Raw genomic sequence first — 26136 nt, forward strand, 5'->3', positions numbered from 1 at the left:
CTTTATTTATGCAGTCCTGGTCGTATCAAAAAGCTTAACCCATGAAACTGCCAATTTCAACTCTTGTTTGTTTGTTACGTGTGTCTTATAAACAAAGAGATTGCATTGCTGTGGCAGGCTACTTTGCCAATTTGTTGCAACACATAGAAATCTTAAAGCATCCAAACAACAGTAACTATGCTGCTATTATTTGAAAATGTACAACTGGTATTGTGAATAGGAAATTAATGCAATAATCCTTGAACTTCAAAGAAACTTCTGACCACAGCAGAGCAGATTTTGAATTTATACTGCAGGCACTTTTTATAGATGTGAAGAGACTCTTAGGTGTGCCACACTAATATGAATGTAAAACAATTCAAACAGTAACTGACTAGTCTAATAAATTATGTAAATAATCATTAATTTTTATATAAAATTTGCTAGGATGTCCAGAACAGGACAACATAAAGCTGAGTGTTTTAAATATGAATATTGAATCCAGTAACAAAAATTAATTCTGGTGTTTGTATCTGAACTGCAGATAGCCTCAACTCCACAAGACAATACTAAATTCCATCAGATAATTTTTTCAACTGGTTCCTGGCATACCTGTATAGTTTACAATTGTCATTACAGAAAAAGACTGACAGTTTTCACAGAAGCATCAATACCATATGTGTGCACTGAATTTTATCTAAAAATTAATTAATTTAACTTAAAATTTTGAATGCAATTTTAATATTCTGAAAGGAAGAATAAAACTAGTGTACGTAATAAAACATCTTTTAAAATAATATAAGTCATTTTGGCTCACAGCAAAAGTAGTCACTGTAAACGAAGTAATAAAAACGGAACTAGGATGCACTTGATAAATGAAATGATAAAACAGTCTTCAATCCTGCACTGGGATACACTAGCAGACCTCTGTCCCTGTGAGGATTCCCACAGACTGCAGTGGGACTATGCACAAATGCAAGGGTCTCTGATAGCAAGGAGCTGATGTAGGATGGGTCCTTAGTGACATGATTCCTGTTCATCCTTTTAACATACCTAGTGAGTTTGATTATCCTCCCTGTGCACCTTTTCATGGGCTGCTGAGGTTTGCTGTTTGTTTTGTCGAGGGGGAAGATGTTTCCCCACTGTTACAGAAAGTAATCTCTAGGATAACAATATTGAAAATCTCAAGCATTCAAAACTCATGAGCGAGGCACCACAAATCAAGATAGCGATTTAAAAATCAAGAGATTAGTTTTAAAAAAATAAATAAACCTGGAGTACTCTTTATTTGCTCTTTAGTTTTGGAGACTCTAGGGTTCCATTAGGTCATGTTTTCAAGATTTTTCTCTGAAACCACAAGAGCAAAATTCTTGGCTTTGATTTTTTTTTTTAAGTGGGATTTTTACATAATCACATGAAGCCAGGAGCTAGGGCTTTAATAAAACAACAAATATCATACGACTCACAATAAGTCTGCAAGAGTTGGCAATGCTTGGATAACATTAATGCATACCAACTATACAAAGTACTGCTTTGAACTTTAAAAGCACACACGGCAGCAGAGTTCAAAAGTAACTCCACATACAAAGGAGTCCAAAATTATTCCATACTATATTAACGAAAAGCACCTTGTCATTTAGATGCACAACCCCTCCTCTCAGTCCATATTTTCATTTGGTGTCTGTTCTCCTTTGGAGCCAATAGCACCTTTTGAAGTGGTCCAACGGACACCCACATTTGAATATTGAAACATTTATTGCACATCTGCACTATGAGCCATATGAAGATGTAAACAACAACTAGGAAGTTATATCACTTACTATGTCATTGTTTGGTCCAATATGCAAGGTGTGAGGGTTTTAGTCCACTGGAATTATTCACTCTTAAAATCTAACAATAATACAATTCTAACTGACATAATTTAAGATCCTAAAACTGCGCACCAGTGAAATATGTTGAGAAAAACACCAGTAAAGAGATTGATGTTACACTGAATCCACAGCCAATTACAGAATGAGAGAAGAGGTACGCTGTAATGTGTTACTTTAAAAGATATCCATAAATTCTACATAAAATGGCTAGCTATTTACAAACATGCAGTACCTGAAAACTCCTTGTAAAGATCTCTTGCTGTCTAAACTAAATTGGCAAGTATGTGGTTCAACCTACAATTTTTTTAAAAGGATAAAAATAAGATTACTTGAATTGAGATTACTGTGATAGAGCCTCTAATTACAGCACAGTGACCTAAAGTCTCTTTATTCGTATCTGGTGCTTTGATAAGGTTACAAATACAAAACAGGCCTGCTTCACACTCATTTGATCGCTGGGCTCAAATCTGGATAACCTAATGAGCTTTCTGCTATACATAAAAGCAAGTATCTACATTTTAAGTGGATAAAAAAGGGGGAGGCCTAGTTATTTGTCTATGAACATACTACTGCAATCCACATTTTTCACATTTACAGCAAAAAATACTCCCTATTGGCTAGATTTAAAATGTAGTCAATGGATACGGTATCAAATACCTTTAAATGCATTCCACAATGCCTTCTACCAACAGCCCTAGATCAAATAAAATGGCCAACGCTATTTCCTTGTTTACTTCAAGAAACTGCAAAAGATATTTCAGTAACATCTGCCGTTTATAAAAAAAAATACAACTTTCCACATATTTCTGTTTTTAATTCTTCTAGAACATTAGAGGAAATGTCAGGCAGTATAATCTCTCTGCAGATTTGAGTTGAAAAGGGTTAATTTCTGCACCGCAGTCCCCCGGCATGTCCTGTTTGCAACCAGGAGGAGGAGGAGGGAAGGAAAATGTCGCTTTCCCCACTTTGCTGGCTAGGGTAGATTTCAGAGAGGTAAGACGATAAGATAAGGAAGAGAATAAAAAGCCAGGAATGGGGGCGCTGAGCCACCAGGAAGGGGATCCAAAGCAGGTTTTGGAAGAGGAATTTATTTACACTGCAGTGTCTAGCAGCAAACATGGCTGCCTCTGCCCCTTTAAATCCAAGCGGACCTCCTCTAGCTCTACCACCACCAAAACACCAAATTATCCTCATGTCTCTCTTTATTGCCCCTACTTCCCACCTACACAAAATAAAGACACCCTCCCTCTCCAACAACAAGAGAATATCATTGCAATAACCAGCTTCCAGTCCTAATACATGGAAAACATACATATTCTAGAGAGAAACAATAGGTTCCCTCTCACCGTTTCCCATACCCCCACCTCAAAAACACACCAGCCCCTTCCTCACTACAAATCAGCGTATGTCTCTAAAGACTCATTCATCATTTCCATTTCCCATACTCAAGAACCACCCGAAAGCCCATGCAATATCCCGGCGCTTCTCACACGCGTCCCAGATCCCCCAACCCATTACTCACCATGTAGAAATACCACCCCAGTCCACCTTATCTTCCAGCTCTCTGTACCACTAGTCCCCTAGACCCTGGCATCCCCATCCCATGTCCCCTAAACCCCACCCCCACCCCATACCTTCTACCCCACCCCTCGTCCCCCTCGCGCGTCCCACAGCCCCCCCACTCTTCTCATCCCCCACCCCCTCTCACCGTCAGTCTGTTCCATTCTAACTCCCCCCGCCGTGTCCGACCGAGCCCAGAGAGACACAAAGAGCAGAAGCCGGGTCGGGCTCGGAGCGGGGGGAGAAACAGGACCCCGCAGCAGGCCGCGCTGGATCCCCGGCCTCGATTTTCGCGCCACCGGTCCGCGTTCCACGGGCTCCGCCTCGGGAGGCGCCCGTGCCCCGGGCGGTGGGAGAGCCGCAGCGCCGCGGGGAGACCAGAGAGAGGCGCTAGGAGGGGCGGTGAGGGGGCCGCTGGCGGCGGGGGAGGGGGGCGCTGGTTCTCTCTGTGTCCCGGTCTCGGGCCGGCCCCGCTCACTCTCGCGCTCCCTCCCCCTCCTCCCCACGCACACAAAGCTCGGCTCCACAGGCCGCGGCAGCCACCGCCAAAAGAGACGCGCCCCCATTGGCTGCCGGCTCTGCGCCAGGCGCGAGGCATGCTGGGGACTGTAGTCCTGAACGGAGGCGGCCCTCCAGGGAGCTGCCGCTGGGGCACGTTTAATGCAGGGGGGTTGGAAGGCCAGGCATGCCGAAGGCAGGGATCTAGATACACTGCACAAAGCCTACGACCGTACACGATCTCAGAGGGATCTGGATCCAATTGTAATGCACCAGGCTTTAGATACACTGCACAGGGCTGGGAAACATGCACAGAAGATGCTGGACATGTTTAACCAGCATTTTTAATACCACGATGGGTGCTATAAGAATGCCTAACTAGGCATTGCATTTAAGGCTCTCTGTGTCTTGGGAACATACAAATCTTGAGCTATATTGGATGCCTATGGTTTTCACTGAAGACCTATTAATAGGGTTCTAAATGCCATATATGTTAAATACAGGGATTTAAGTGGAATTAACAAGATCTTGGAGCATGCAAAGACTGCAAGGTGCTGAATACATATTTGATTAAACGATTTGAGATACAGTACTCAATGTGTGACAACACAGAGACACAGAACTGGTGGATGTGCGGTTAATCTGTGCATCAAAGCATGATTCTACAGGAGTATTTCCATGCTACAGTAATGGGCATTATAGAAATGCCTCAGATATAAAGACAGATTTAAATTAAATGCACATGGTCTCATGACATGCAAACACTGAGATATGCCAACACATTTAATCCAATTGGAATTAAATGCTTTGCAAATTGAAGGAATTCACATTTAATTCATAGGTTGTGAACATGAGGTGCTCTAATACTATTGTTTTCAGTGCAGTATAAAGACCTAATTAGACGGATGTCCAATGAGATGTGTTGGCTGCATTTTAATTCAAAAAGATTTAAATACAATGTATCAGGCCTGAAACTACACAAGCTACAAGGGGCAGAGGAGATGGTGGGTACTAATGGTCCAGATCTGTCTTGTATTTAATAAGCAGGGGAAATGTATGCTGGTTATATATTTAGGATAGCTCCCACTGCTAGATACTGGATAGAATGGCATTTTTTTAATGCAAAGGGTTTAAATGAAATGCATAAGGCACACACACATGCAAACACTGACAGGTACTGATGCATTTTGTTGCCAATGTTGAACATGCAACTCTACTGGAGTGGGGAGGGGAGAAACTGTTAGGTGCTCAGATTGGCCAAGCTGTGCAATTCATTTGCATGTTTGTTATGCAACCAGCGTAGCATTGGCTGAGATGTGCTGGATGCATTTAATTACTGATGTATTGCATAAGGCCTGGGCAAAAGAAAATTCTGCTGGAGAGATTACAAGGTGTCTCTCTCAGATTCTAGTTTTAGCTGCTGAGGTTTCATATCTGAGTTAAATGAACAGAGAGCGAGAATGCTGTCATATGCAGTAGCTTCTAGTCTCAGTTTGGCTGAAAATATATGTATTAAAATGTTTGCAATTAATTCCCCTCCTCCACAAATCCAAAGTGATTCCTGTTCAAAGAAAATACAAAACTGATCCACTCATAATAAATCTCTGTCCTGCAACTAACAAATTTAAGTTTCACCTTACAGGCAACAACAACAAAAAAAGGGGGGTGGGGATGGAAAGCAAGAAAATCACCTGAGAGAATGAGAAAGATACAAGATGGAAGGGTAACGCAATGCCTGTTACCAGAAAAATCAGACAGTGAAGCAAGATGAATGAACTGGAAAAAGAGACACATGATCTAACATGAAAGAGGAAGTTGAAGCGATGTGGGTTTTACAAGTCACTGAACAAAGGCTGAATAATGGTCTCAAAATTGACTGCATTTCCTATTGCCCAAAGGCTGCAGGCTGCAGCCCACAAAAATGAGACAGTTCCCGAGTCTAGGCTTTTGGAAAAAAATACACTGTAATAAGGCACGTTTACAAATGATTCTCCTCCTACCTAATACAATCAGCCATCAAAAATGGAGTTGACCTAGAAAAGATTTCCTTCCTCCCCTTCCCTTAAATTCTGCAGCACTAGGCTGATGGACTCACAGCTGAATTAGTCAGTAAAAAGGATGAGAATTTACATTTTGTTTATTTTTTTTATTTAGTATTAAGTGCTTTTTAGGCAACTAACCAGCACACTTACAGGAAATCTTGTTTTCCTCTATCTCCTAATACAGGGTTTTCTTTCCCCGTTCATCTTTTATTGTTGTTGATATGCTTGCACTAATCCAGCAAAGGCCTTTAACAGCATTTGTTGGTCAGGAAAATGCTTACAGAGCAAGGGACTGAAATCCAGACCAGGTAAGCACACTTACAGAAATGTACCTGTTTTTCTTCATAGGCAAGAATATCTACTGAGTAGTTTGTGTTGTGAGGCAGTATTGTCTAGTGGTTAGAACAGGTGACTAGCAGATAGGATTCCCAGTTTCTGTAACTCTCTCTGCAAATGACGTTCTATAGGTTCTTGGGCAAGCCACTCTGCCTCTCTATAAAATACAGATGATATAGCCCTAACTCATAGGGGAACTGTGAGACTTAATGTTGTAACATACTTGAACTCCACTGATGAAGGTGCGTAGCATCATATCTTTATTCTTCATAGAAGTACAGTGGATTGTAAGGATTATTTAATATTTGAACAGTATTGCCTAGAGGCATCAAGCTTGATGCACCACTGTGCCAGTCACTGTACACATTTATAGCAAGTAACAGTCCCTGTCCCACATGTTCTTACAGGAAGGAGTGACACAGCCAGAGCTGTGAATCTTTCAGTGCTATGGGGTCTCTGAACAACAGGCTGGAAACTCAGAACATTTGAGAACTAGTCAGTCCTTAAATGGGCATAACCAACCCAAATGTAAGAGTCTTACTTAGCATTGCTGATTCTTTTCTATTCTTGTGGGGGCTCTATATACTGGACTGAAAGGGGCTTTCCTTTCCAGTCAATCCCCTGAAGAACTGCAAGGACCTAAAAATTATAGCCCACTAGTTGGGTGACCAAGCAAGCAAAGCCATATTGCTGGGTTTGTTGGGATGGAAGTGCTCCTGCAATCAAAGGCTGTATTTAGATTTTTTAAACAACCTGATCATTGTAACTAACAATATCTGCATCTTAGCATATAGAGCAGAGCAAATTTCTACTCTCAGGGCCTGATCTAAGTCCCATTAAGTAAATGGAAAATCGACATTGATTTAAATGGGCTTTGGTTCAGTCTCTCAGATTTTTAAGATCAGTTTCCACTGATTTCAGATACATGTACGTCTGAGGACAGACTTTGTCCCTATATAGGAGTAGTGAAATCAGGAAGGAATTCATGCACATATCCACCCACAACTCCATACTGAAAACCCTGTGCAATGAAAGGCATGATGGGTGTTTTCACTTCTCTGAACCTTCAGAGCTAGTATGGCAGATTAAAATCCACTATTCGGATGATGTAGCGAACATCACTTGATCACTTCAGAGTGCAGGATTATTTATGTTTGGCTGCTCAGTCAGTCTCAGTATCATATTGTTGTTGTACTTTGTACAATAACTATTGTACATTAATTCGGCAGAATATCTCTTCCAGCAAAAACACCTTCCTCTATGTAAGACAGGAAGAATGCTTAGTCACTTCCTTCTTTATTCCATCAAGATTTGTTCTACTACAGAAGGTTTTAATGTAAAGCTTTAGTATTAAAAGGCCTATACCAACATAATGCTTCCAAGATTTTTTGTGCGGAGAGGAGTAAGACATGGATTGGTATTTTTTAATCTAAAATGTCTGGAAAACTGGTCTTCGCAGACATGTCTTTACCAGTTGAGAGAATAAACACAGACATAAAGAGACCTCTAGTGGCCAAACTAAGGTACTTTCTTTCTACCTCTTTTTAAACCATTTGTTTGGACATTAGCTGGTAAATTTGTTTAGTGGATTAATAGCAGTTTGCATTTCAGATTATGTTCTAATATTTACTATGTCATCCTTATACATGCAGAACAGATTCAGAGTAACCTCCCTAGTTCTGTCATCTGCCAAGGAGGAGATTCTCTCCAAATGCCTCCTTGATTTATAGAATTTGGGGAGCCCTTAAAATTTGTCTTGAGATTCCTTTGATTCCTGATACCACACAAACTTATTTTGGGGGATCACAACCTAAAATAATGTCTATTTTAATGTATATTTTTTCTTCTTACACTCTCCCTTCATATAATTTATAATGTGCTATATGTAGACATCAAGTGCAATAATTTAAACATAGATCCTTCAAATATAGGCAACACATTGCTATATAAAATTAAAGAAAACTGTCTGATGCTTTTGGTGTTTTGTTAAACACTAAAAAATAAATCACTGGTCCCCATTACCTTTTCACCTCTGAAAATCCTGCACATGGACCATGTCATAGAAATGAAAAACATTTTGTACTGAATATAACATTTAGCTTAATTAAACATTTTAAATGTCAGCATTAATTTGCTTGACATGCTTTTTGTCACCTTTAAAGCAATGATTTTGAAAACTTTAAGCCAAGACTTTGTAGGATCCAGCAACAGCCAGTGTAGAACAGAAAAATCACTTCTTCCCAGGACTTTGTCTTCATACATGTCTGTAGAGCTCATCTCTCACACACGTGGCACTATGTAAATAAGTCAACATAACAATAAGTAAAGAGATGCACACAGAGGAGTTCCTCTGTTTTAATGCTTGTTCAGCAGAAGGAGATACTTTTTCAGAGGAAGCTCCTGAATGACTGAGTTAATGTTTGTAAGGCACCTTGAAAATATAATGGTCAAAAATAATAACAGTAATAATAAATAAAGTTGAGCAGAAAACAGAAGTTCAACATTTTTTTCCTGTTTTTCACAGAAATTTTGTTTTGATGGAAACTTCCCAGGCTCCTCTAACCATGACTATTACATGTAGCTTGTGGAGTTTTCATGAGCACATATGAATGGGAACTTGCACATACTAATATTGAGAGGTGGGAGTGTGTGCCTAGGGACATTTCTTGAGGGCTTTTGCAAATGTGTAGGATTTGGAGGTGAGTCAGTTTGTGTTTCTATATCATAAGAAAGGTGGGGACTTTTGTGCTCATTTCGTGGAATAGGGGCATGCAGAGGGTCAGGGAGTGGAAGAGAGTCGGGGGGAGTGGGTAAGGGGAAACAGACTAGTATAGCAGAAGGCCCTATAGAGCAGACAACAAGGAGAGGGGCAGCAGTGAGTAGGTGGTCCAGCATGGTTCAAGACAGGCATAGACTCATAGATTTTGAGGCCAGAAGGAACCATCGTGATCATCCAAGTCTGACCTCTGCACATTGGAGGCCACAGGATGTCATGCACCCACTTCTGTATTAGACCCCTAACCTCTGGCTGAGATACTGAAGTCCTTGAATCTTGATTTAAAGACTTCAAGTTACAGAGAATCCACCATTTACTCTTGTTCAAACCACCGTGCGACATGGGCCCCATACTACAGAGGAACGGGGGAAAAAACCGCATTGCCTCTGCCAAACTGACCCAGGGGAAAATCCCTTCCCAACCCCCAAGAGGGTGATCACTTGGACCATGAGTATGTGAGCAAGACTCACGAGCCATACCCCTGGGAACGAATTCCCTGCAGGCCAGTGGGGCTGTGGCAGCCAAGGCCTCTCCCCTAGCAGTCAGGGCGGAGACCAGGGAAGGAGCACAGTGCAATGGGCTCCAGCACCTGTCAGAGCCAGAGATCTCAGGAGGTGGGGGCAGGGCTGCGACCCCTGCAGCTTGAAGAAGTGTAACCAAAACCTAGCCTTTGTCTTAGGCCTGTGAGTGATGTCACACCTGTCTCCACGGTAACAACCAATGGCATCATCCTGACATCACACAGCATCCCTTCCCCATGGAAAAGGCAGAGCATGGGGCCCACCAGCAGAAGGCCCAGGGTCAATAGAGGGGTGGGGCGGAGACAGTTCGGAAGAAGGGGCGGGCACATCCGGGCAGGTCCCGCCCCCACTCCTAGCTGTACGCTCCCATTGGCTGGCTCACGACCGGCCCCCTCCTACTGAGTCCTGCGCCAGCGTTGGCTACCACCGAAGGGGCGGAGTCTGGGAGGGGAACGGCACCTTCGAGCTAGGGAGTAGAGCGGCCGTCTGCTTCCGGCCGCATGGGGTGATGGGAAGGGTCTGGGCGGACTGAGGCAGCGGGAGGAGGGGCGGAACGGAGCCCCGAGAAGGAGGTGAGTGGTCCTGGTAGCCACGGGGGACCTCGGCCCACGGGTTCCCTAGTCCGCCCTCGCCAGCCCTTCGGCCCTAGCTCCCTGTGGTCATCTCCGAGCCCGTCACGGGGTTGGGTCCCTCCCCCCCCAGGGGCCCTGCGGTCCGCCCGCAGGCAGGGGCCCCTCGCTGCGCCTGACAGGGGAGCCAGCCGGGCCAGGCCAGGCCGCGGGGAGGGGGTGACAAAAACGGGAGGGTCCGGACTCCTGGGTTCAGCTCCCAGCCGAGGAAGAGGAGCCGGGCCGGCGGGGGAATAGAGCAAAGGGATGGGAAGCAGAAGCAGAACTCCTGGGTTCTCTTCCCTAGTTCTGTCAATGAGGCCGTTTGGACAAGTCACTTCGTGGTGTATAAGGTGGGAATCATACTTGTGCTTTGGGATCCTCCCGGGAAAGGAACAGTGTAGAGCCAAAGGATCGGGAACTTTTCTGTACTGAATGCCTGCTCCGCTATGCCTCTGCCAGGGGAAACTCACTCACCACTCCTGTACTTCTGAGAAAGCAATGAGTGAGCTCTCCAGCAGTGTGCATGTTAGTGAGGTGGTGTCAGATTACTCTTACACACTGCACCTTGTTATGGTGACAGCCTGGAATGTTAATTCAGTGAAAAGTCTGATCTGTTATGTCTTGTCCAGAGCTAGCTGAAGATTACAGAGAGCACTGATATCTTTTCCCGCATCTTTGGAGTAGTGGGAGGGTATGGGTATATCTACCATGAATAGAAGGCAGTTGTCATCAGTTTTAGCACTGCTCTAACTGAGTGAATCTAAAGTTAAACTAACTCTTTCCATGTAAATATTTTTGTTCATCTGCTCTTTTGTATCAGAACATACAATTCTAATTCCCAGGCAACATGGCGTTCTACAGCTGTAACATAGTCCTTGCAATAGCCAGGTCAAGGTAAGAAACGAAAGCTTACTTTAAAATTGTATTTTACTATGTAAGATTTTTGGTTTGTTCTAGTACTTTTGCATCTTTAGTTCTCTGAAGTATATTCAAATGGTAGCCACTTCTGTGTAAAACATCCCAATAAAGCTTTGTCTGATAAGAGCTTGATAACACAGTTGCCATAGTGATGGTTAATTTCTTCAGGTGACTGATGCTTTGTTTTAGTGCTGGGGCATGGTAAGAAGTGTATGCAGCAATTAATTTTTCATTCAAAACAGGCTTGCTGTTGTAAATGAGGCTACATGAGGTGAAACCAAATGTTTAATCTTAGTTTGAGAGAGAGTTCGGTCTCTTTATATTCCACATACTGAATTGATTTTGTGGTTGGTTAAATGTCAGAATGAAATGGAGAGATTTGATTAGAAAGGCTCTGGTAGTTGCCATAGTACATACTAATATGAGAAGTCTTATTCGTGTTATACAAGATAAGATTAAAAATCATAATGTAAAACCTCCTTCCCTGGTGTTTAACAAGCCTCTCTGCAGGGCTTTGGAGCTGTGCTCCGGCTCCGGAGCAAACTCCAGGCAAAACCCTGCAGCTCCACTGCTCCGGAGCTGCTCTGTGCTCCAGCTCCGGGCTCCGCTCCAAAGCCCTGCCTCTTTGTGATACCAGGGGCATCCCACTGGGGCTGTAGATAACATAAGAAAATATGAGAAATGTTCAAGGAAGTAGCCTGGCTGTGGTGGTGTGATGGGGATAAGGGTTTTGTTTTGTTTTTTACCCTTGGGCTGTGATTGGGTAAAATTCTTCTGTCATATTCATTAATCAAATGGTGCTTATAAGAAATGGACTGAAATACTGAGTTGCTCCTTTGAGAGAACAGCTCATCAGCTAGAATAATGCAAAAACTTTAAGTGTTTCAACCTCAGCTAAAATCTGCTCCCACAAACTGGGCAAGTCTATAAGAAGATTCTGGGTGATGAATTTGAAGCTAAGAACATAAAGTCAAACAAAGTGGTTAACTTTGGTAATTAACTGCAGCAGAGAATTACATGCTGAAAGTAACTAGCTTCTCTTCAGTTTCAGAGGCCCTCATCTTCTTGTGCACTCCAGCTGTTCTCCATATTCCTCATCAGTTGTTGTCCAACTAGTGGATTCTCATTTAAACCGAATTTATATGAAAGACTCTGAAAACCAGCAGTTACTGTACTGCACACAGCTGGCCTCTGGACTACGAACTAAAGCAGTGCGAACGCTGCACACCTCTGCTTACTGGCATCAAGAGCTCCAAGATAAATCTCAGCTGCACCAAAGGACAATAAACCAGGACAGTGAGCATGCTAAAACTCTGCCAGACCAAAGCACAGAGACTGGTGTGGGGAAAAAGTCTTTACGCCAAAGAATTATGGATGAACTGAAACATTATTACAATGGATTCCACTTGCTTTGGATTGACACAAAGGTCGCTGCCAGGATGGTATGGAGGCTGCTACATGGTCAGGTTCTCACTAGACGAGAGAGGCGAAGGGTGAGTATGAACTACCTTGCACAAACACATTGGTGCTAATTTGCTACGCTGATGTGTCAAAAATCTTAAGGTAACCAAAGAAACTGGTCAGTTCAGTTTCCAAACTCTCTTTGAATAGAGGTCAAATATGGATGTCTGTTTAAACCTTTCATGTGAATTTAATGCCTATAAAAGGGTAATACTCTATATATTTTCCATAACTAGTACAGCACAAGCAGTGGCAACACTGGTCCCCTGGGTTCTGCCTCATCCTTATCCTGGGGAGGACTCATCCTTATCCTGAGGAGGACTTCTCTGAAATGAGAGGAACATTCAATCTCTGTGGCCCATCAGTTTCTGCAAGACTTTGGACAAGGGGGATGATTGCTGTGGTACTTTAAAGTGGCCAGAGTAGTTGTTCAAAGTACACAGATGCAGTCTTAAAAGCACTATAAATTCCTTTGATACAGAGGCCATGTGATAAGTCCTAAGTTTAGATACCATGCTGAAAAGCACCTGGGTTATCTAAATGAGTGGTAATTCTTGCACTAAGATCGCCTGTAGAAAGCCTTGATTAATTGGGCCTAAAATAGGTATTCTTTGGTGCCTGTAAAATGAAAAATAACTCCTGCAATGCCTTTCTTCAGCTACTGAGGACATGTGCTGATCTCTTCCGACTGGTTCCCTTCTTGGTGTTCATCATTGTGCCCTTCATGGAGTTCCTGTTACCTGTATTTCTGAAACTCTTTCCTGAAATGTTGCCCTCAACTTTTGAGACAGAATCAAAAAAGGTTTGTGTACCGAGCTGTTGAGAAAGCAGACTGCTTCAATAATTCAGACTCCATTAACTAGGACTGTGGATGGCAACTCTAGAAGTATATTGGGATATCAACTAGCCTGAGCCATACTGCTAGAATCTGACTAAACAGCATGCCACATTTAATTGTTCTTCAGTACTCCTCATGGAGTAGTGAGGCTAAGCAAGTGTAGGAAGATTAGTCTAGTCAGTAGATAGAGCACTCAGGAGACCTGGGTTCAGTTCCTTGCTCAGACTTCTTCTATGACCTTGGCCAAGTCACTTAATCTACCCTGTGTCTCTGTTTGTTTTTTCTTTTCTTTAAGGGGATAATACTGTGAGGATAAAATCCATAAATGATTGTGAGGCACTCGGATATTAGAGTGATTAGGGTCAGAGAAGTGGATAGATAGAAGGGGTCTGCAGCAAGGACATGTGATAACTGATTGAAGACAGGAGTAGTACAAGAGAACTGAAAGGTTTAACAAGTATTGTGCCCAGAGTGGGCTCTCTTTATCTCTTTCCTGTCTCCTCTCCCAATTTCTTTCTTCCATCCTTGATAGTTTGGAGGTATTCTATTTTTTTCCCCTTCCAGTTCAGAATAATGTTTCAGATGAAGTATCAGAGGGGTAGCCATGTTAGTCTGGATCTGTAAAAAGCGACAGTCCTGTGGTACCTTTATAGACTAACAGATGTATTGGAGCATAAGCTTTCGTGGATTGCATCCAGCAAAGTGAGTATTCACCCACAAAAGCTTATGCTCCAATACGTCTGTTAGTCTATAAGGTGCCACAGGACTCTTTGTCACTTCTTTCAGACTAAATGATTGGCCCTGAAATAGAAACCTTACCTATGTTTGGTTAGATAGCCACAGAAAATGAAGGGTCTGCATAGGATCATTTTAATCAGGTGCCCCTTATGGCTCAAAGGCAGAGCCAGTGGATCAAACATGCTGAGAGTGTGAAGGCAGGAGTTAAATACTGTTAGGTTTTCACTTAACCAAAACATTGATGGATCCTTAAGAAAGGAGGAGATCAACTTGGGCCAGAATGCTGGTGTCATATATGTAGACAGTTTCCATTGACTTTCATGGGGATTTCCTATATTTCCAAGGGCAGAATTTGCCTTTTATTCTTCAACCAAAACCACCTGAAACCATAAAGGCTAGTTCTGTGTGGCACATTAGCCCTATCAACTTCTCAGCCCTCGTCAATATCGTACAACTGGGGTATTTTCTGCCCACTATTAGCTCACTTCTTTTGCAGCTGATAACGTCTGAAATCTGGGTCACTTGCCGTAGTGTCTGATACTAACTAATCAAAACGTCTTTGTTACCACATGGGCAACTGTTGATTAGCACCCACAAATGTAAATCAGTTCAGCCTTGCCTCTCTGTGCAACTGGGTCAAACACTCTTACTCATGGATTCACACATGCAGAGCTACAGAGGCCCTGGAGGTTTTTCACCTTCCTCTGCAGCGTGGGGCACAGGTCACTTGCTGCAGGATTGTCTGCACCCTGAAGTCTTTAAACCATGATTTGCGGACTTCAATGGCTCAGACAGAGGTTTGATACAGGAGTGGGTGGGTGAGATTCTGTGGCCTGCATTGTGCAGGAGGTCAGACTAGATGATCATAATGGTCCTTTCTGACCTTGAAGTCTGTGGTTCCCTGTGATTGCTCTCTTATTGATCGGTCAGTACATGGCATGCAAAGTGACCTTGTTCACTCTTTATACTTAGTGGCTCCAACCAGAACAAGGCTGACTTTAAAAGAGGGATGCAAACCTATATATATCACCTTTGGGGGGGTTTTTCCTCTCTTCACTCATCCATGTTTGGTTTCTCTGTATCAAAATCATTTTCCTAGCAATTAGTGAGGCAGAGTGACTGGCAGAATGGGGTTCACGTTACCAGGTTTTGCTGAAATTTCAGCACTACTGGTTTATGTGCAAATTGTCCCCTGTCCATGTGGTCCAGTGTGGTGTGTTTCCTGCTATTATGATCAAGCCAATATTAGAGATACTTTAATGGCCTAGTAAATACACTCTTCTAACCTCAAACCACATGGATTTAAAACACTGTTTGGATGCAAAAGAAAGTTACAGTAACAATGACACAATCTTTGTTATAACTGAGCTTATTAATATTAACCATAGGATTCTTGGAGGTTTATTATCAGGTCATCCTAGCTCAAAATCTAGGCTTACTCTTGCTTTCACACACAATATAACAGAACTTATATTTCTATGAAGACTATTCAGTAAAAAAACTTGTATTTACAGCATCTGTCTAGTAAGCGGGATTAAAACTGATGCATGTACTTTAATTATCCAAACCAAAGTGCAGAGTAGTCAGCAGCAATGATGAAAAGTAAGTTAGGTTTTGAGAGGTGTAGGGGTAATTAACCCAAGGCCTGAGGTAAAAAAAGGAAGGAAATGTATCCCAACCTTCTCTTTCCTGGAGTTCAATCTGAACCTCTAACTACTTTTTGTTTCTTAAATTAAGGAAGAAAAACAGAAAAAGAAACTAAGTGCCACGTTAGAGCTTGCAAAATTCCTGCAGGAGACTATTGCTGAGATGGCCAAAAGGAACAAAGCAAATACGGGAGAGGCCACCAAGCAGTTCTCTTCCTATGTGCAACAGGTACAGCAAACAGTAAAATAAGATGGAGGGACTAGAAAAGGTATTTGCAGTCCTGTGTAGCTGGGCAGCACGGTGGGTAGATACAACTTTGAAGGGTCTTTTGCTGGGAGATAAGGAAGTATGGGATTTGTCTGACACAAAAATCTGCAAAGCAATCTTGCAAACTAGATTAACAGATTATATTCTCACCCAGCTTCCTGTGTGTGTGAAATGTTTTGTAACCTGTACAGAAACAATCATGATATTGCTGTTAAACCTTTCTGTGAACTGTAACTGCACTGGCAAACTTATCTGACAAACCCAGGATTAGAGAAGCTGCAATTTCTTGATTACAAGTTTCAGTGGGTGGTGATGGTCTATTTGTTTTAAAACAAATGGTAAATGGAGAAAGAAAGTTGTTCCTGTCCATCTATCTGTAAGAAAGCTGCAGCTGTTGTGCTTGCTGTTGAAACTTGAAAGCTGGCAGAGCCTTGCTACCAGGCATGTAAAAATGCTGAGAGATATTAGTAAACTGATTGCCCTTTCGTGGGCACTGCCTTGGGGAAGCCTTGTGAACCTGTGTCCCTGTGAACCCCACTGCCTGGGGGAGCCTGTGTCCAGATAAGTTACTGTCTATCTTAATTCTCATTTTAACCAGCAGAAAAACTCTTCATATAGTGAAGTTCTTCAAGTGGCCATTCTCAGAGCACATTAGAAATAGTATTCTATTTTCAGACCCTAGGTTTGAACAATAGTAGTTTAGTGGCCACCAGCAAAAAGCGCTAAAATGAAATGATTTGGGGGGGGTGTTAGAGTGAGGACTGGATTCAGGATGCCTAGTTTCTGTTTCCAGCACTGCTAGTGGCTTTTGAGGTATATTCCTATCTGATGCCTTGGCTTTGTTGCGCAGGTTCGTCATGCTGGCCACCAGCCCAGCACCCAGGAGATTGTACGCTTCTCCAAGCTCTTTGAAGATGAGCTGACCCTTGAACACTTAGAACGGCCACAACTGGTAGCCCTCTGCAAACTGCTCGAACTACAGCCCATTGGCACCAATAACCTACTCCGCTTCCAGCTTTTAATGCAGCTCAGGTCTATAAAAGCAGATGATGAAGTAAGAGACTAAAACAAATAGCACAGATGCAGTGTGATCTGATGGTTAGTACAGGAGACCTGGGTTCTAGTTCTGATTCTGCAAGTCACTTCCTTTCTCTGAGCTGCAGTTTGCCTATCTGGTATTCTAGGTATGCTGCTCACATTAACAGGGAGAGGAGTGATCTTACTATTTATAAGAGGAGGATTATCCCATGAGAGACTCTAAGGAACTAGAGTGTTGGCAGTTCAGCCCTCCAGTGCCTTCTATCAGCTCTACCAAGGAGCATCTCAGAGGAGACTCTCTTGCTGTTAAGAATTAAGAAGGTAGCCTGTAGCAATGAATGATTGCGGAGCCCCATCTCTTATACTACTTCAATTTTATCATACTTATTTCTATAGACATTTTGGGCCATTTCTATTACATAACTAGCATTCTGAATTTAGAGTGCACTGATGCCAACTCATTCCTGTTGCTGTCCAAGCTTGGGAGCATGATAAATTAGGAAATCTGGCACTATGAGACTCGAAGGATTTGGAGGCTTTTTGTTAATTAGTTATGTCACAGCATAATTTCTAAGTGGCTCCTGGCTACCTCTGACTTAAGTATATGGAACGATAGGTCCATTTTTACAAATAAAGGCCCAATCCTGAAAATCCTTATGCATGTGAGCTACTTTACCCTGTGAGTGGTTGCATTACAGTTCAGTAGGGCCACACACAAGTGCAGTTACTCACGTGTAAGTAAGTGTTTGGAGGATCAGGCCCAAGGTTATCCCTCGCCTTTAGCTGTGTTTGGCATGCAGTTGGGCAGTCACAGACGGGATGTCTGCTGAATCCCAGTTTTGGTATCAATAGGTTTTCCTTTGTTTATTTTCTCCTCCCCTCCAGTGCAAGCAGGCATCTCTTTGGTACCAGACTTCGTGAATAAACTAGGGTTTGGGCTTCTGGAGGCCTGCATTTGTGAATGTTCCTTTTCCTTTCAGATGATTGCTAAGGAAGGTGTTAATGGGCTAAGTGTATCCGAACTGCAGAGTGCATGCAGGGCCAGAGGAATGCGATCACTGGGTCTCACAGAGGAACAGCTGAAAGAACAACTTAGTCAGGCAAGTAGGGCCTTGCCTGCTACTAAAGTCTTGGAACATTGCAGCCAGAGTTTATATTTTACTTAGAGACCATGTCAGATGTTCAGTCATCAAATAAACTCGTTTTGACAGATGGTTGGCCTTGCCCTGAAGATTGATGCCACTGTTTTGTTATTGATCCTCATTTGCATAACTTAACTGTAAAAACACAAAACATACCACTTATGCTAAGGCCTAGTTGAAAAAGATGGTGGCTGAGTGCCAAGTGCAAATTCCTGTTGGGAACAGGACACAAGAACCCAGGGGATTCCTTAAACCACTAGAGCAGCAAAGGCCTTGTCTATTTAAAAGAAGACAGTGCTGGAATGGGGCAGATAATGAGACATTGTAACTTGTCTGTATAGGGATTCACAGATTCCAAGGTGAGCAGGGACCATTTGTGATCTGACCTCCTACAAAACACAGGCCAGAGACTGTCCCCAAAATAATTCCTAGAGCAGATCTCTTTGAAAAATATCTGATCTTGATTTTAAAATTGCCAGTAGTGGTGGCAGCTATTTACATGTGGCACTTCCCTCCTCCCATCCCTGGGACTCCGTATTAGGGCCTTATTCTGCCTGGGGTCAGGGCCACGGTTGCTGCAGGTGCTGTATTTTGGATAAAACGTGAAGTAGAAGCTTGAACACTTAATTTACCTATGGCAGTCTTTCAAAAGTAGGGATGTTAACACCAGTCTTGCAGTCAACTTCTATGTAAGTAACTAGTCTACCTTTCCAGACTTTTTCTCCAGCTTCAGCTGGATGCAGGAATCTTCACTGCCCTTTGAAACTGTTTATTCCTGCTGAGAGCTGGTAAATAGCTGTTGCCTTTCACCTCTAGAGGTAGGCAACTTGAACCTCTATTAGCTTAATCTGTCATATGCTCTGGAGTCCTTCAGAATGAAGGGTGCTTTACAATGCTAGAGAATTCTCCTCAGTGAATTGGTGTTTAAACAGTTGATTTCTGAACCAATAACCCTCTTTCCCTCCTTTCTCCCCATGTTCTACAGTGGCTAGATCTACATCTAAAGGAGAATGTTCCTCCTTCTCTGCTGCTGCTTTCTCGCGCCTTGTACTTGATAGACATGAAGCCGAAGCCGAAACCTATTCAGGTGTCGCAGAGTGAGGTGAGTGGGCTGAATAGCGGTTAGCCTGAGGACATGGTCTTATTTAACAAAACAAGAACATAAGGATCACAAATGAAGGATTCAGTTACTCACCAGGCCTCAGTCATACACAGTGCATGTCCTGCCATACACTCTACTAGACACCTGTCTAAAACAGCAGGCTCACCATGATGACTAGTTGGTGCCAGCTTGGTGTCCTCAAGCCGAATGGGACCTTTCCCAGCTGCCTTTTGTAGAGACAATGTATCTAAAGTTTTACAGTTGTCTTAGCTTCCAGCATGCTGACTAGTTTACTAACATGAATACACTGTGATTGTGGTAAAACATCTAATGTTTTTAGGGCTCCCATTCCAAATGAAACACTTTGGGGGAGCAGCTTACATATTAGAAACAATAGTAATTGCACTGTCACTTTAGAAAATGAATTGTACGATGAGCACTTACAAGCCCCAGTCATGGACCCAGACCCCATTCTGCTAGGTGCTCTATAAACCCAGAACAAAAATAAGAGTCCTGCCGCAAAGAGATTACAAGGTAAGTATAAGAGGAGACAACAGATGAATGCAGATAGGCTTATGAGCAGGGCACAGGGAAAGAATGAGACAATATTGGTCAGCGTGATAGGCAGTGGTCTCAGCACAGCAGCAGTCTAGCCGTTTTTAGTAGTCCAGTGCTTCCTCCAGTGTCCTGTTACATTCATAGACTTGGTTTTGGGTTTAATATAACTGCCAAGCTGCCAAACTTGAGTTTTGATCTTTGAGGTGAAAATACCTGCCTGGTGTATTTGAAGTGTCTAAATAACTGACTAGGGGCCTGATTTGCAAAGGTGCTGAGCACTCACTGCTTCAGTTGACTTCAGGTGGAGTTGAGTACTTAGCATCACTGAAAATCTATCCAGGGACTCAGTCTTCCTATATCTCTACAGTTCCTGGCACGCTTTAGGCACTCTTGCAGTATAAATAATTGTGTGAAGCATATACCCATTATGCAAATTGGACAGATTTCTACCCAGACAGATGTGTCAAATGCGTAGGTGAGTTCTTTTTTGCTTGCATTTTTCTTATTAATGTTCTAATTGTTTTTGAAAAGCAGACTTGGATTGAGATTGAACCTGAACAATGCAAGACACATGGTGCTAAATAACTAAACTTTTGCCCAGATACTTACTGGCCTTGAGTCTCCTCATAATCTGCATAAAATATGAACAGCAATTTTGAGCTGTTTATTTTTTTTTCCTTAGGTTCGGGTTAGTGACGCTGCTGCAGAAGCAACAGTTCTTGAGCCTAAAGAAACCTTAGTGGATTCTGCACCCATTGTGCAAAGAAGAAAGGTTAGAAAATGACTTTTTACAAATGAGTATCAGATTTATATGAAATGCTGCAGGCTTGGGAAGTATGAGTGTGAACATACCTTAGCATAGTATGGAAGCTGGTGGCCTTTTAGTCCAGCATCCTTAGCTAGTATCTCTGAATAGTGCCCTGGAATAGAAACTCTTGGGATAGGCAAGTTTGTCTGTCTGTCACACTGTTGTAACAGCAGTGCTTCCTTTGCCAAGGAAGGAGAGGATGTTGAAAAGGCAGAGGAAGCTGCAGTGGCATAACTTCTTGCACAAGTGCTGGAAACGCTGCTGACAGTTCAAAACAAAATCACCACCAACTTCCAGCAGGAGAGCACTTCTGAGATCCTTAGTTATTCAAACTCCTTTTCTGTAAATTAGACAGTCACATGCTGCTACTTCTGCTCGCATGTCACCTGTGAGAGGATGGTTAAATTCTGAATCACGTTATAAGCTCCTCCCCAGAAGACTTTTTCCTGAGGGTGTTAGCCACAAGAATTGGAGGAGTTGGGGGCAGATTAGCATGTGAAACTCTGCATGCAGCCAGGCAAGCCAGTTCAGGAAGGTCTGATGACCAAAGTTGCGATGAGTGATTTAGTGTGATACAAGGGAGTCAAATAGCAGTAATAACTGAAGTTCAGAAAGGAAAAGCTTAAGTTTAAAAACTAGAAAAATTTCCTAATAGATTTTGTCTGTGGAATAGTCTCCCAAGTGAAGAAATGGAATCCCCAGCATCTAACATTAAAATTAGAAGTGCATTGCAGGGAACTACTGTGTTCTGGCAGGGAAGTGGTCTGTCTGGGGCCCAAGTAGACCTCTTCCATGTTCTGATTTAATTCTATAATTGTTAAAACATCTTTTATATTTTTCTCTTGAAGGGAGAAGAATTTATATCACAGGCATCCGAGAAGTTACCAGTCCCTGGCGTATCTGTCAAGCCTCCTCCAGGAGAGGTGAGCTCTGAGGCAGACCTGGGCCAGGTTTTGTGGGTTTAACTAAGGAAGTTCTAGATTGAGCCTTTTAAAAGATCTGAAGAACTGCAGAGAGCTTGCCAATTCCTTCTACAATGGGAAATCCATGCACCCTTAACTTCTATCTAGCTGTCTGAATATGGGATTAGGAACCTAACATTAGGCACCTAAGTTTGTTAATTTTGGTCTGAGTTTTTTCATTAAAAGGAAGAATAATGTTCTTTAGCCTAACTGGAGAAATCTGAAACAAGACCAGCAAACACATGGTATTTTAATAGGTAAACACAAGCTGTCTGCCAAAACCACTCTTTTCCCACATCAATAATTCTTAATGGATTTGGGTTCATTTAATGGAAGATGTATCTCAACACCCTAAACTGCTTTGAAAATCTTAGTCTTTATTGAATGTTAATGAACACATTTGGACTGCTATTGGGTTTTTTTTAAGCCTATAATTTTCTCTTACCCCAGACCAAAATAGAGGCATCTCAGAGCAGCAAGGCCAGTGCCAATGGAGTCTAGCCCTGCGCCAGCAAGGACCATGGATCAAGGGCACTGACAGAGGAAGACCCCATTCCTCGTCTAACCCAGTGACTGGGTGAGCAGTGTGTTGGCAGGCTCCCTCCCACACGAGGGCTTTCAGCTGTGCCCAGGGGGCCTTATCAATCAATTCCAGATTGTTTTATTAGCAGCGAGACCATATAAAGGACACATCCCATTTAAAATACCCTCTATAAATTAAGTTATATTGTAAATATGTAAATACGTCTATTAAAATGCTCTAAGCTGTAACTTATCGCATGGCTGTATGTCCTACAGTTAGGATTTGTGCTCTTTAGTAAGGCAGCATTTAATTTTTATGAAGGGCTGGAGAGCAGACATGGACTGGGTTTGGTGCTTCAATAAAAATATCCCTCATCCACATTGTGGAACCCTGTGCAGGAGCTTTGCCACGCAAACATGGCTTGGCTTGACTGCTGAAGCAATTTGTATAGACCACAAGCCCTTGATTATCATGGTAATCTCCATTTGTTAACTAATATCTTGTGATCAGACTGGTTCATCTAGCAGTTACAATTAAACTAACATGAGTTGCTGTCAGGTTTTCACTGAGGAGAATAAACAGTGCGCTGGAAGAGACAAAAGAGGAAAGGCCTGCAGTATCTTCAATGGGGAGATTGAGAGAATAACAGTTGAGAGAGGTTTTGCTGCTCTTTTTTCCTTGTTTAAAGAGAGCATACTCCATTGCATGCTGTGCCTACTTTCTGCCCACAGTTGGCAGCAGCATGAAGTCTGCCAGGGTCCCAAACACCATTCTAGCACAAACTTGCAAACATGCCTTTTACGTGGCAGCATCTTGCTAGGAAATGTGCAGAATGGCAATGACCTGAGCTTTCAAATTAAACTGTGTTGTTGTTTTAAAATGAAGTCTGAGATCAGACTTGTCTTTTAAAATCTAATCATCTGATTCTTAAAACTACTCAATGACGAATACTGGTGGAATACTTTTTTAAAACAGTTCTTTGTATATTTCAGTGGTAACTATCTTCCTGGTAGATTGTATAGGAAGAGATTGAAAAGGGGGGGGGGTTATGATTTAATTTTAGCCTCCTGTACCTGTAAATGGTTAAAATTTGCTCATTTTATGGATATATTGAACCTGGATATTTCTGATTACTGTAAAATTAAAAGTGGACGTGGATGCTGAGTACAATGTGAGTCAGCCTGAGTCATTGGAACCATCACCTGGCTAAAGCAATAATCAGCTCATTTAGGCATTATCAGCATGTTACAATTCATTACACCAAGGTCTTTTTTGTAAAGCAGAACCAACTCTGGTGGGGGCCATATTACAATTGTACTGTATTCTTGGTTAGTAAACCCCATGTACCAGGGTGATACAAATCTCTGCTTTGCTAATGCAAATGTTATATGAAGATGAACAGCTGTGGTGTCTTGCTAGTGGTAACAGAAAACCAGTGTAATTCTAATAAATGCCCTGCTGCTCCAGCATCAGCCTCTCCTTTGGTTATTTTAGTAAGGATATCTGGCTGATGGTCATCATTGCACTTTGTTAGACAAGGGCAGAGGAACCTTTAGCCACTTGCTTGTGTCTTTGATAATGAGAACTGGCAAGGATCATTTGAACTAGAGAGACCCCAGACTACATCTGCAAAAAAACTCTCTCCACAAAAACTAAACCATTGGCTGTTTCTCCTTTCATCCCCTCATCACTCCCAAGGCATAGGTGGGGTCAAGTCACTAAAATAGCTGTGGTGTTGGTCATCCTGAAGTCAGTGTAAATAGCAGTGAAAGAGGGCTGGTGACATCTGTAGTGGGGTCAGAATATGATAATTGAATCTAATGTTCTTTTTCCAACTTTCTCAAATTCAGACTTGTGGTACAAGAAGAAGCAGCTCTGTTCCAAACACACCAGCTAGCCTGACAAAACCATGGTTACAATGGGGAGGAGGGGGGAATCAATGAATTAATAAGGTAAACAACTCTGTGCCACTCAACGGCTGGTTCCCTAATAAATGGGGAAATAAATAATAGTGCTGTTGTGGGGACAGGCTGTCATAAACAGATAGTTAAGGGTTAATGTCTCTCTTACCTGTAAAGAGTTAAGAAGCTCAGTAAACCTGGCTGACACCTGACCAGAGGACCAATAAGGGGACAAGATACTTTCAAATTTGGTGGAGGGAAGTCTTTGTTTGGCTAGTTGTTCGCTCTGGACTGAGAGGGACCAGATGTCAATCCAGGCTCTCAATCTTCTGAACCAGTCTCTCATGTTTCAAAATTGTAAATAACAGCCAGGCAAGGGGGATTAGTTTTATTTTTGTTTTCTCAACTTGTAATGTTCTTTTTACTGAAGGATTTTACCTCTGTTTGCTTTAACTTGAACCTAAGGCTAGAGGGGTTCCTCTGGGCTATACGAATTTGATTACCCTGTAAAGTATTTTCCATCCCGATTTTTACCGAGATTTTACCTTTCTTCTTTAATTAAAAGCTTTCTTTTTAAGAACCTGATTGATTTTTCCTTGTTTTAAGATCCAAGAGGATTGATCTGCTCACCAGGGATTGGTGGGGGGAAAGGAGGGGGGACGTGGTTAATTTCTGCTTGTTTTAAGATCCAAGGGGTTTGGATCTCTGTTCACCAGGGAATTGGTGAAGCCTCTCAAGGCTGCCCAGGGAGGGGAAGGTTTTGGGGGACAGAAGTGCTCCAGACACTAAAATTTCTGGATGGTGGCAGAGTTACAAGATCTAAGCTAAATTAAGCTTAGAGTGTCCATGCAGGTCCCCAATTTGTACCCATAAGTTCAGATGGGGAAGGAACTTGCACAGGCATTGAATGATGGCATCTGATGGATCCTGTAAGGACTGGTCTGCCAAGACATGGGGAAACCCTGTCTAGTAAGTTAATGCTGAGTCTCTTGTGCACAGCAATGTACTCTAGCACTGAACTTAGCATATAATGGTTGTTTTGGTGGAACGCATTTCCTTGGAGAAGCTACTTTCACAGATCGGAGAATATGGGAATAATCGATTGCATGATTGCTCCTTGTTGTTGGAGATGTAACCCTGGAGGGTGGGAGAGGAGATTGGCTGAACTCAAGCGAACCTTTGGTAAGTCACCTAAGTTACAGATCTTAGGGTACGTCTACACTACGGGATTAGTCCGATTTACATAAACCGGTTTTGTAAAACAGATTGTATAAAGTCGAGTGCACACGGCCAACTAAGGTGGATGGTGAAGGTGATGTCCCTCTGTTTGTAATTCAAGGAGTTTAAGTACAGTAATCTTCCAGGGTAATCCAGCGAGGGGAAGCCTGGGAGGAGGTAAACAGGGGAAGGGAAGTCGGGTATTTCCTTTGTTGTGAGACTCAGGGCATCTGCCTCTTGGGGACCCCAAGGAAGGTTGGGGAGACCAGAGTGAGCCAAACACTGGAATTTTTGGCTGGTGCAGCGCTTAAAAGATCAAGCTGGTAGATTAAGCTTGGAGGTTTCATGCTAGCAACTTATTTTCTGAACTCTAAGGTTCAGATCTGAGTAGGAAAGCTATGACAGGAGCGGTACTGCTCTTCACTGGTGTAGCACCGCGTCTACCACAGCATTCAGTAGACATAGGGTGACATTGAAAAAGTCAAGAACGATTTCTTTCCCTTTTCTTTCATGTGGTGGTGGGAGGGAGTAAATTGACGAGCTATAACCTGAACCACGCCAGACAATGTTTGACCCTACAGGCACTGGGAGCTCAGCCAAGAATGCAAATACTTTTCGGAGACTGCTGGTGGACTGTGGATAGCTGGAGTCCTCAGTACCCTCCATGAGCGTACATTTGATTCTTTGGCTTTCCATTACGCTTGTCACGCAGCACTGTGTAGCCTGGAGATTTGTTTCAAACGCTTTGCATTTCTCTTCTGTAACAGAGCTCTGCTAGAACAGATTTGTCTCCCCATACAGCGATCAGATCCAGTAACTCC

General features: G+C 42.7%; 2 protein-coding genes across 7 annotated transcripts in view; one reads left to right on the forward strand and one right to left on the reverse strand.

Moving 5' to 3' along the window:
• Positions 1-3995, reverse strand: part of NSD3 (nuclear receptor binding SET domain protein 3) — a 64510-nt gene extending 60515 nt beyond the window's left edge. For all 6 annotated transcript variants that reach the window (XM_032774586.2, XM_032774589.2, XM_032774591.2 and 3 more), the window contains exon 1: positions 3559-3995. The gene's annotated coding sequence lies outside the window, so the exon portion shown is untranslated. The remainder of the gene's footprint in view (positions 1-3558) is intronic.
• Positions 3996-9965: 5970 nt separating this feature from the next.
• On the forward strand, positions 9966-24677 carry LETM2 (leucine zipper and EF-hand containing transmembrane protein 2). The gene is made up of 11 exons (XM_032774585.2): positions 9966-10155; positions 11015-11088; positions 12158-12605; positions 13232-13375; positions 15887-16024; positions 16914-17117; positions 18082-18201; positions 19229-19345; positions 20586-20675; positions 21560-21634; positions 22124-24677. Exons 2-11 carry the CDS (start codon positions 11042-11044, stop codon positions 22172-22174), a joined length of 1434 nt encoding a protein of 477 aa, XP_032630476.1. The 5' UTR covers positions 9966-10155; positions 11015-11041; the 3' UTR covers positions 22175-24677.
• Positions 24678-26136: the final 1459 nt, after the last annotated feature.

Source organism: Chelonoidis abingdonii, chromosome 2 (genome assembly GCF_003597395.2).
Source record: "Chelonoidis abingdonii isolate Lonesome George chromosome 2, CheloAbing_2.0, whole genome shotgun sequence".
NCBI classification, from domain to species: Eukaryota; Metazoa; Chordata; order Testudines; family Testudinidae; genus Chelonoidis; species Chelonoidis abingdonii.